The sequence below is a fragment of the Macrotis lagotis genome, chromosome X (assembly GCF_037893015.1).
Source record: "Macrotis lagotis isolate mMagLag1 chromosome X, bilby.v1.9.chrom.fasta, whole genome shotgun sequence".
NCBI classification, from domain to species: Eukaryota; Metazoa; Chordata; class Mammalia; order Peramelemorphia; family Peramelidae; genus Macrotis; species Macrotis lagotis.
In genome coordinates this window covers 467,614,791-467,626,901 of record NC_133666.1, presented here as the reverse complement: position 1 = coordinate 467,626,901, position 12,111 = coordinate 467,614,791, and the positions used below count along the sequence as shown (strand labels likewise).

At 35.0% G+C, this 12,111-nt stretch overlaps 1 protein-coding gene across 7 annotated transcripts in view; it reads left to right on the top strand.

Annotated features, from left to right (window-relative positions):
• Positions 1 to 12,111, top strand: part of PPP4R1 (protein phosphatase 4 regulatory subunit 1) — an 81,953-nt gene extending 69,842 nt beyond the window's left edge. For all 7 annotated transcript variants that reach the window (XM_074208754.1, XM_074208757.1, XM_074208759.1 and 4 more), the window contains 9 exons: positions 968 to 1,143; positions 2,316 to 2,411; positions 2,804 to 2,989; positions 3,848 to 4,009; positions 4,919 to 5,019; positions 7,641 to 7,761; positions 7,857 to 7,991; positions 8,445 to 8,586; positions 11,043 to 12,111. In XM_074208754.1, the coding sequence (XP_074064855.1) occupies positions 968 to 1,143; positions 2,316 to 2,411; positions 2,804 to 2,989; positions 3,848 to 4,009; positions 4,919 to 5,019; positions 7,641 to 7,761; positions 7,857 to 7,991; positions 8,445 to 8,586; positions 11,043 to 11,206 (1,283 nt within the window). In that variant the 3' untranslated portion in view covers positions 11,207 to 12,111. The remainder of the gene's footprint in view (positions 1 to 967; positions 1,144 to 2,315; positions 2,412 to 2,803; positions 2,990 to 3,847; positions 4,010 to 4,918; positions 5,020 to 7,640; positions 7,762 to 7,856; positions 7,992 to 8,444; positions 8,587 to 11,042) is intronic.

Genomic DNA, 12,111 nt, shown 5'->3' with positions numbered 1-12,111 from the left:
TCCCTACAATAAAAGTTCCCGAACATGTGAACAAATAATGTAAAACTAGCTACTTTGCCTTTCTTTAAATTACTAATGTAGTAAGAAAAATTTATCCTAAGTTTTTTTAAATACTATTTTAGACATTCTAGTAGGTTTTCCTTCAACCCCTTCTTCCACTCTACTCCCCCATTCCCTATCACTACACACACACACACACACACACACACACACACACACACACACACATTTGTGAAGATTTTTCCCTGAACATTTAAACCCCTTTTGGATACTGTCTTTATTTTGTATGCACCTTACAAATAAGTTTTTAATCCAGAAATTACATAATATATATGAGTTACATTATATTCCAGGCATAAGAAATACTTACATGTTTTTCTTTTGTCACAAAAAAAAAATCCCTTTGTATTTAACCCTTCACTATTTTACAAAAAGAGAAAGGACAAAGCAATTTCAGAAGTTAACTTGGATGCAATAAGGAATGTTTAAATGTTAAGTGAATGTTTATAACTGCCAGCAGAATCTATGTAATTACCATTGTTTTATATTGGCAGGACTTGTGTGACTGCTCATCTGCTAAAATGGCTTAGTAAGTAAGCCTTGTTGGTTATGTTTGATTCATATGCTACCAAAACAGTTAACTTTTACTGAATTTGCTTCTTTAATAAAGCAAAGACTCCTTCTACAACTTTTGTAGCATTTGTCTGTTGATACTAACACAAAATAATGTTTAGCAGTAGTTAAATTTTTAATCTGTCCCATGAAAACATATTAGTTGGTTCTATTTTTATCTTGAGGAACTAATAATTGAATTATCAGAATAGAACATTTTCAGCTTTTTGACTGTTAACATTAAAAATACAAATATCAAGTACAATGTAACTAAATTTATACATTTTCTTTTGGGGCAAGATAATTTTTTGCTCGAATTCATTATTTTCTTTCTTTTTATTTTTATTAATACTAGCACAAGTAGAAGTGTTGTCTGCTGCACTACGAGCCACCAGTATGGACACTCAGGAAGAGAAGATGGTCAGCTTAGTCAGGGAAGATGATTTACAAGATGAAATCCTCATAAAAGAGCTACAGAATTGTAATATAAACCAAGATGATCCTGTGCCTTTGATCAACGATAGTGTTGAGGTAACAAATATTTGTCACATTAGTTTGAATAATCTACATTAGGCTGTATGGGGAATAGCAGTAGCTAAAATCTGTAGTCAGAAGGGACATCCATTCCTTTTGTTGCTGATTTTTCAGCTTTCCATGCTGCATTAAGTAGAAGTGATCATTCTCACCACATTCTGTCTTTGTAACATCAGTATCATGTTGAGTGCTTCAGAGATTAGATCCCAGCCCTGTCTACATGACCATTGTAGTAGCCTCAATGTTAATGTAGCTCACTGCAGTGAAATAGTCTTACTGGAAACAAAGCCCTTTATAAAGAAAAAAAAATTAACTCTTTCCTTTTCTTTTTGGAGAGGTGCTTTGTTTCTGATCGGACCATTTCACTGCAGCAAGCAGCACAGTATCTGAGCAGGAGAAGATCGGGACTTGAGGCCATGTTGCGGAGGGCCAGTGACATTATCTGGACTCTGGAGTGTGAGGGTGGGTACAATCACTAGCATCATCTTTGGTTTGTACTTGTAGCTAAACCTTTGTAATCATTGCCCAATTCCTTGTGTCCCACCCCTCCTCCTTACTAAGCATACCAGTGTGTATGTATATGTACGTTATTATATATGTATCAAACATACCTTGTTTATTCAGTAGAGCACAGAACTCACATTCTTCTAATTGCCCCAGTCAGAGTCATTATATAGGATTAAACCACTAGGATATTTTAGACACTTTGGAAAGAGGTTTGGGGGGGGGGGGATGGGGAGGGTGGAAAGAGGGAGGATTAAATATCTAACACTACCTTTGGAAGAGGGTTCATTCAGTTAAACAGAGTGAAGTTTTGTTCATTTGGTTAAGTCATATCTAGCATAGTTAGTCATATAAATAATGCACAAAAATAAGCTCCTGGACATTTGGTATTATTGTAAATGGGACAGTATGATAGCTTATTCTTATTTAAGGAAAACTTTTTTTATTGTTCTGTTTTTTAAAAATGATTGGCCCAATGATTATGGAAAAAGCCAGAGTATTATTAGCATTGAATTGGGGACAAAAAGTAAAATAATGCTTTAGAATATGTGTTTTAAAATCTTTTGGCAGTCTTGAAGGTAAGGATATCTTTAAGACATTTAAATGAAGAAACTGTCTAGAGACACAACAGACTTTTCTTTAAGTGGATCTTTTTTCCTAAACAGAGTATGGATTCAGCTATTAACTACTTCCATAATGATTCAGACTTGAGCACCAATAATAGTTTTAGCACTGAAGAGGAACGAAAATCTAAACTGCAAGTAAGTAATAGAATACCCATCAGTGTTCATTTGTGTCTTCTTTCTTTCTTTCTTTTCTTAATTTATATTTATTGAGTGATTTTTCTTAGTTTATTTTGAATACCTATGGAGATAATGCTTAATTCTAATTGTACTTTGATTTTTTTTTTTTTTACTTTCCCAAGTTTTAAAACAGTTTTTGATTTTATTACGGCTTCCATTTTGTGTCCTTTGGATATTGCTGTAATCTCTTGCTAAGATAGTTTGTTACTAAATACTTTTAGTCTGTTATTAGTCTTCCTATGTCATGAATAATGTTAATATAATTTGTATATCTTTTTATCTTCTGAATGGGAGGCTAGGCTTTTAGAAACTTGAGAAAATGTTAATATCTTTTTTCTTTCTTATATTAGGATGTTGTACCTCAGGCATTATTGGATCAATATTTATCTATGACTGATCCTTCTCGCGCACAAACAGTTGACACTGAGATTGCTAAACATTGTGCATATAGCCTTCCAGGTGTGGCACTTACCCTAGGTAGGCAGAACTGGCACTGCCTTAGGGAGACTTATGAGACGCTTGCATCAGATATGCAGGTGGGTAAAAGATTTCGAGTTAAAGATAAGTATAATGTTTTTAATTTTTGTCCTTTTCCTGGAATTTTTTAAAATTAAAGAACTCAGGGCAGCTAGGTGGTGCAGTAGATAGAACATGGCCTTGGAGTACCTCAGTTCAAATCCGGCCTCAGACACTTAATAATTACCTATGTGACCCTGGGCAAGCCACTGAACCCCACTGCCTTGTTAAAAAAAAAAAAATTAAAGAACTCATGAAATTTTACCTAGTGCTTTAAGAAGCATGACCTTTGAGATACCCAAAGCATTTGGAGATTCTGAATTCCAAAGAACTTTTCACCTCCTTCTGAGACATACAAAATTAAGTTTTGGTATTTTATTCAAAGTATTTGACTTATTGAAAACAAAACAAGCAATTCTCAACTTTATGAATCATTTTTATTCCAAACATTGATTTATAAGTTGGTTCTTTGAACTACTAAAACATTTTCCCATAGAAATAATATTATAAATGTCGTGTTAAAAAAATAAATGATGGGGAGGTTTACCTACTAGCCCACAAAAACTAATGTACTGGCAGTTTTATTCAGATTTCCTATTCTGGGTTATGGGTATTTATTGTCTGGTTTTGATTTTGGTTTTTTTGTCAAAGCAGTAAGGTTAAGTGACTTGCCCAAGGTCACATTGCTAAGTAAATATTAAGTGTCTGAGGCCCAATTTGAATTCTGGTCCTCCTGACTCCAGGGATGGTGCTCTATTCATTACATCACTAGCTGCCTGAAGTTATGAACATTTTAATTCAGATTTAAATTTCATTCATCATTAAAGATGAAGCACTCAATACTTCATTTGCTGATAGAATTATTTGTGTTTTTGCAGTGGAAAGTTCGGAGGACATTAGCATTCTCTATCCATGAACTTGCAGTCATTCTTGGAGACCAATTGACAGCTGCAGATCTGGTTCCAATTTTCAATGGGTTTTTAAAGGACCTTGATGAAGTCAGAATAGGGGTCCTTAAGCACTTGCATGATTTTCTGAAGGTAGTTTTTATATTTATTTTCCCATAGCTGCCCACTAAGATTAAACCAAGCTAGCCTTTCTATTCCATCTTAAAATGGTGGTGTACAGTTGAGTTTCCAGTGGGTCTTCCATCTAATACATGCTTTCTGATGGGATGAATTTGGGTACCAGTGCTAAGTAATAATATCGAGTTGTTTATGCTAGTCAAGTATTCTACTGGATCCCCTACAAATGGCTTACATTCAATATCAGATTTCTTTGATCTTCATTCAAATAATTCATATTTATTCATTTTGTTTGAAAAACTTTTTAAACTTCTTGATATGTATATTATAAATAGTGATAATACTGTATTCAGTAGTCATTTATTAGTGTCAGATCAAGATCTTATCTTTCACACTATTAATTCCAATATTTATAGTAGTTGAACCATAACAAACCCTGTACTACATTTTCTAAATTTATGCATAGTAATGTACAGCTTATATAACAGTTCTATAAACTACCACGTATCCTCTGGACATTTAAAAATTATACATACAGTTGGTGTGTGAGAATTGAGAATTTGATATGTACGATAAGATGAATGAGTTGCTTTGATATGATGATGAGTATCCAAAATAGCCAGTTTCTGTATGTAGCATGAGAAATTAGGAAGGTATTGTACTTTGCATTAGCCCCTGGAGCAAAATTCTCTTTTCCAGAGACCATGGTAACTTTGAGCCTTCAGATCACCTTGATAGCCAGCTCTCTCTTGTCCAGTTGAGTTTTAGACGAAGCAAATACATTTTATTAGTTAAGCATAAAATATTTAGAGAAGAGCTGGTATATTTTTGATGCATATTCTCAAACATTTTAAAGGTCGTTTTTTTCAGTTATTTAATATTCTCTGCATTCCACTCAGAAAAGTTTCATTCTGTTATTTCTAGCTTCTTCATATTGACAAAAGAAGAGAATATCTTTACCAGCTTCAGGAGTTTTTAGTAACAGATAATAGCAGAAATTGGCGCTTTCGAGCTGAACTGGCTGAGTATGTGACATTTTTTTTGTTACCTTTTATATTGAAGGTTTGATTTGCTTTGAGATAAAAGATTGTATATATGCTTGCTTTATTAGCTAGATTTGTGAAGTTAATTAAGTTAGAAACCCACTTCATAATTTAAATACTTTTAGATAATAGTTTTAAGTCTTTTGGTTCTGATCCAGTCATTTCTGCAAGATCCCATTGTCAGTACACATTAATCACATACACTCTCAGGTATGATGATGTTTGTCCTTCTTTCTCAAAGAAGACATGATATCAGGGAAGCGAAGCTATGACAAGCACATGCATTGGATTTGACTGAGGAGGGACTGTGCTAAGTCACCTGCCTCACTGGAGATGGCCCGGAGGAGAGGCAATCAGGGTTGTGTAAAGGTTCTGAGACTGAATTTGAGCTCCTTTCCTCCTGACTCCAATGTCAGGGCTCTAGATACTGAACCATCTATAGTGCTCCACACTATCAGATGCTTTGGTAAGCACTGGGGAGCCATAGAAAGGCAAATACTTGAGCTCACATTCCATTATGGGAGACAAGATAAACTAGAGATGAATCCCAGAGGGAAGGCTCTGAGTTGGAGTAAATTGGCAAAGAAACCTTCCAGGTACCACTAAATCTGGTTTTCAGTGGGTTCTACAATACACTTTTATTGTATTAGGCTATTGAGTGACTTCTTATAATAATTATAAATTGACCTCCAGGGATGAACATTAAAATTTGTACACACATTGACATTCCAATACTTGAATTCAAATATGGAATACAGCAATATTGCTCTTGCCATGGGTGCTAAAGTTGTTGCTTCTTGTTGCTTCCAGAAAGTCTGGAACTAATGCTGCTACTGTTGATCCCTGAGGGAATTTGTTCCTTTAAGGCTCCTCCATCCCTCTTCAAGGGGATCATCTGTCTAATTCTTAGGATTGGTCATACATTAATTGGGTTCAGACAGGATTCAGAAATCTGTGAATGCTATCTCCCTTACTTACTCATCCTATTTCTTAGGGGTCAGAAGCATTATTGTACACCTAAAAACCTCTGATAACTTTCTTGTAGTTATATTTGTGTAAAATATCAGAAAGACTCCTTTACTTCCTCATTAAATTTAAAGTCTTAAATTAATTGTATAGAAGTATAGTGTTTGTGGTGCCTCAGAGAGGGCTGCTGAGGGTATGTTTTCTAAGAGAGTGTTTAATAGTTGTAGCTACCACTTAAGAAATCAAGAACTTTTATCACTGTAGCCATTTGAAAAGAGCATAAAGCTTACATTGATGCCTTTTGTTTTTACACAATAGTTATTTCTGGTTATGTAATCTCATTTCCTTCCATCCTTCCATCTGACCCAACCTCCAAATTTAAAAAGACAAACAGTTAAACAGAAATTGAAAGACTACAGTAATAACCACAACTGACAATGTGAATAGTATTCAGTTTTTGTTATCCGCCTGCCTCTGCTAAGAAACATTTTGTCATGGTTCATCATCTGTTCTCCAGGACCATTTAAGGGTTTTTAGTTATAATTAAGTATTCACATTCCTTTTTAGTGATCTTTTCATTTTTTATATCATTTCAAATCTTTGTACATAATTCTTTTTATTTTACATATTCTTATCACTTCATATAGGTCTTCCAAGGATTCTCTGAATTTCTTTTATCATTTCTCACTGTAATTACATAAAGTTTTGATGGGACTTCTTTGGTACCATAAAGTGCTACTTTTACCACACCCTATCCCTTGGATCCTAAAATTGAATAATCATGAGAGGCAAGAAGGGGAAACCAAAGTGATGTTAGGAAGTAGATAGCCTTGGAGATTCTGCTCTTTCCACAAGGTAGAATCAAGTTACCAGGAAATGCATCCCAAACAGTCCTTTTATATTTCATACTACCCTCTGTGGAGAATGGTTGATCTAAGTAAGTCAGGAGTCTCATCCAGTGGAATTAGTTTATTATAGGCAATAAAAGTCTCCTGATAATAACTGTATTTAACAAAAATAATTTGCTTAGTACTATGTAGCCAACTGTTCATTTTTTAACCTATTCTTATTAGCAATTCTATAACCAATTGTTAGAAATCAATTGCTACAAGGAAGCAAGCTTAATAAGGAAGTTAAAGAATTTGTCCATGCAGGAAGCATCAGAACCAGGATTTGAATATGGGTTCATTTCTAAGTTATTCTTCTCTGAAACATCCTGTTTCCTCCCTTAAATCAGTCAAGTAATAAGCCTACTACATATTTATGACAGGTTCCAGGAACACCAGTCCAAGAAAATTTTAGTAGATTTAGGTAGTTTGATATAAGTTAATCATTTCCAGTTGTGATTTTCCAGCCAATTGATAAAAGATTGTTCATTAATGCCTGCATTAAATAATAAAATACAATTTATTAAAATGGAAATATGTTTTCAGTTTTGATAATGGAGTCACCATAAATCCATTAATTAAAAATAAAATGAATTTTTTAAAATTATAATGGAGTCACAGGACTTGGATCAAATTAAATTAACTTCTTTGCTTATACGAGGATCCAAAACACAAAGTAGCTTTTAAGTTTAAAGAATTTTTATTCATTCATTAGTTGTTATGTTCTTTTGACACTATTCATTTTTTTAGGCAGCTGGTTTTACTTCTAGATTTATACAGTCCCAGAGATGTATATGATTACTTACGGCCAATTGCTCTGAATCTATGTGCAGACAAAGTTTCTTCTGTTCGTTGGATTTCCTACAAGTTGGTATGTTCTAAACCTTTAAATTTGGGATAAGGAAACTATAAAAGGTAACAAAATATGGAAATTATTCTCTTATTTCTCCAATTTAACATTCCTAGATTAGTGAAATGGTAAAGAAGTTGCACATGGCTACACCATCAACATTTGGAGTAGACCTAATAAATGAACTTGTGGAAAATTTTGGTAGATGCCCGAAGTGGTCTGGTCGACAGACATTTGTCTTTGTCTGCCAGGTGAGTGAGAGAGTTTTCTTTGTCTTCCTGTTGTCTTTCCTTTTATGGTAAACTTTTCCTCTTCTCTATACTTAATAAGCAGTACTGTCATGTTCTGTTGCTTTCATTATCATGAGCTTCAGCTGACCCACCTAATCACAGATACTGCCAGTATCCTCTTGCCATCAGTTGGTTTGGGAGGTGAGGGTTGGAATTCAGTTTTGTTTGCTGCAGATACCCATTAATTTGGGTCACCTAAATGTTCTTAGGGGGAAAATTTGCAGGATTTGTTTTAAAGTTATGTCAGTTTCGCCATTAAGGTAGTGTTCTTCAAGTATACTGTGATTTAAATGTAAGATGGGAAGCACTTTAAAAATGATAGATCTAAAAAATTTTAGGGACCAGCATTGAGCTTTTGTATATTCTCAATTCTAAATTTATCTAGATTCTAAAATAGTACTTTTTTCTTACCAGACTGTCATTGAGGATGACTGCCTTCCTATGGACCAGTTTGCTGTACATCTGATGCCACATTTGTTAAATTTAGCAAATGATAGTGTTCCAAATGTTCGAGTACTACTTGCAAAAACATTAAGACAAACTCTCTTAGAAAAAGGTTGGTGATGAAGATTTTTCCATATTTTCATATCTATTTGAGTAAGTGGCTCAGTCAAGTCAAAAAAAGCATTTACTAAATACATGCTGTGTAGAGCACTGTGCTAAGAGCTAGTGATAAAAAAGCAGGCCAAACAAACAGAACAAATAGTCCCAGTCCTCATGGATTGTGCTGTCTGATGGGAGAGACAGTATTATGAGATTGAAGGAAGCCAGAAAGCCAAGAGAAAGAGAGGTGGAGGGAAAGAATTTGTTTCCAGTAACTGGGACAGCCATTAAATTCAGAATTCAGAGGTGGAAGATATCTTGCTGAGGATAGCAAGAAGGACCTTGTCACTGGGTGTCAAAATTTCCTTGAGAGGGGGAGGAAAGGTATAAAAACACTTGAAAAAGGGAAAGTAGGAAGGGATCCAGTTAGGGAGGGCTTTACAAGCCAAACAAAGGCTTTTTAAGTTGATCCTGGAGGCAACTGGTGTACACTAGAATTGATTAATTGGGAGTTGAGGGAGGGCAGGAAAGAAGAGAGTGGACACACAGAATTTGACAGCTAATTATCCAGTGTCAGAGCAGAGGGTGAGAGGGAGAAGTTGAGGATGATGTCTAGGAAACAAGCCTGGGTAACTTGGGTGGTTCAAGGATAAGGTTTGGGGGAAAGATAGTAAGTTCGATTTTTGGACATGTTTGCAATGCCATTGAATGTAATCTTGCCATGTATATACTTCTATTTATGGCAGAGACCCATTTAATATACCAGTCTATTCATTTTTGTCTGTCCTATTTTCTCTTTTATGTGTCAATTCAGTTCAACAAATAGTGGATTTTCTGTTTTCTTTCTGCCAGTATTCAGTTTCCTTGTATTCACTTAATTGTAATCTAATTATGAAGAAATGCAAAATCCGCATCCTAAAGTTTTCTATTAAAAATAGAGTGGCAGGTTTTTTTGCCTTATTCTCCAGCAAGACTAGTGTTCTGTTTATTTTCTCAGGTTTACTTAGTTTTGATAATCTTATAGATCTGAACAACAAGAAATAGAGATTATACTTTGACCACAGAGATAATATAGTTATGGGTGCTTAGTGGTAGTTGAGGAGGACCTAGGTAATATATAGTCAATAATTTGTGAAGTACATACAGCTTTGCCTTCAGCACATTCACAACCATTTTCCTCATTCAAGTCCATATGTATTTACATTATTCTTGTGGTGTAACTCTTCTGTTCAGGGTAGACTGTACTTTTTCTGCGCTTCTCACAGCATCAGAAGATCTCATTTCTTGTGAGATTTGGTATATTAACAAGAACTATGAACCTTCACTGATTTTCCTGTTAAGGAAGCAAGACTCTTCTATCATTTACTATATTAAATTATATCTTTAAAAATCTTTTCACAAAAATTTAATATATTTAATCCATTAATATAACTTTCATTGGTTTTGAATAATGGTGTAGAAGTATGTATTTAAGATCACTTTAAATCATAGGAAAAAAACTGGCAGTTCCCATGTGATACCACTTTGGAGTAAGTATGGCAAAGAGGGATGAATTCTGGCTTTAGAGGCAGGAAGATCTAAGTTGACTCCTGGAAAAGTGAAGCTTTATGTTTGAGCCAACCCCTAAAAATAGTACAAATCTCATAGAAAATTTATAATTGACACCACACTGACAGGAACTTGGCAGAGTCCCATAATAGTGCAGTTCAAAATTCATCGGAACTAGAGACCTCATCGTATAATTTCAGAGCTGGAAGGATCCATAGTAGCCATCAAGTTCAAACCATATGTCTGAAATAGAACTTTTTCTCTAGTACATCTAACAAGCAATTATTATGCTTTAAGGCTTTCAGTGAAAATCAGTTCTAAGATTTTAATGGTTGCTGCATCAGATATTTTAAAATATTTCATAATAGATTTTTAGGGTTTTTTTGTATTTATATCAGTCTGCTTTTCCCAGTATATCCAAACCCTTCCCCAAGAGCATCCTGTATAACAAGAAAAAAGGCGGGGGGATAGCATATGTATGTAGAAAGAATTTGACATCATCCATGGTGTTTCAGACTCACAGTACCCCATTTTTGAAGAGGAGGGAGACATCTCTTTTAAGGGTCAAGCTTGGTCATGATAATCATTTCAGTGGGCATCTCTCCATGCCTCTCATTATTACTCATACTTATCATTTCTTTCAGCACAGTCATATTCCACTACATTCATGTACCACTACTTGTTCACCCATTCCCCAGGTGATGGACATTGATTTTATTTCCAGATCTTTGCTACTGAAAAAAGTTTATTTTAGTGTATGTAGGTATTTTGTTGCTATCATTGACTTATGCTCGGAGCAAATGCCTTTGAACCACTTTATTAGAATCACTCCAATTTATGCAGCAGACATTTTTAAAATTTGTACATGAAAATATTAAATATTGTTGCACTCATTTCATTTTGTTTTGTTTTCATTTGCAGAGTATTTCATAAGTTCTGCTAACTCTCATCAAGAAGCTGTGGAACAAACAATTATGGCTCTTCAGATGGATAGTGACAGTGATGTCAAATATTTTGCAAGCATTCACCCTTCCAGTAACAAAATTGCTGAAGATGCTATGAGTACAGCTTCTTCAACTTATTAAAGAGCCCAAGTCTCATTGTCTCTTCTGCTTAAACTCCACAAGTGCTCCTCACATGGATGATCTGGGACAGCCTTTTTATGAAGGAGGAAAGATCTCCCTTTCTTGCCAGACCTAACTACAGGTGCCAGTTAATTCCACCTGACGCCAGGGATCTTAAGAGTCAAGAGAAAGTGGTAAACTAGCTTCATCTTGACTTTAGGAAATACTAATTTCTCAGAGGATTATACTTGTCACCGAAGCCTTAAATCCTTCTGTCTTCCTGAATGAATGAAACTTGAATTGGCAGAGCATTTTGGAAAGGATGACAGTCCCAAAACCTGCATTGTTTTCTCCTCAGGAGTTAACTTAGCAAGTTTTACTTTAGCAACCAGTAGATGACATTTTCATAGCCAGAAGGCAGATGTGTTGTAACAGGATGTAAAGAGGCCTCCAGTATTAGCTCTAAACATTTTTATCTAGGCAAGGACCTAAGTGGGGTGCTGTGGCTTGCTGCCTGACCCCATCCTGAGTAAGTGTGAATAGTTTTTGATGTGTGTAAATTGGGAAATAGAAATGTTTTGATTTCTCTTAAGGGCTTGATGCTAACACTAAACTAGAATCTGATTTTAACTCTTACATGCAGCATATTGCTGTATCCATTAGCAGAAACTTTTGCTGAATACCTACGTCCTATTTTTTTTTTCATGCTGGTCATGACCTGAAGGAAATTTATTAGCACGTGTACTGTATATGTCAGGTATTTTTAACTGGATCATGATCAGCTCTGAGGTGCAGCTTTGTTCTTCCCATATTGTACATACCTGTGACCACTCTGGGGAGCACCGCAGTCTTTAATCATGTTGTTTAAAACTGTTGTTGTGACACAAGTTGTTCTCCACTTGTCCAAATAAAATTTATTAATAAGA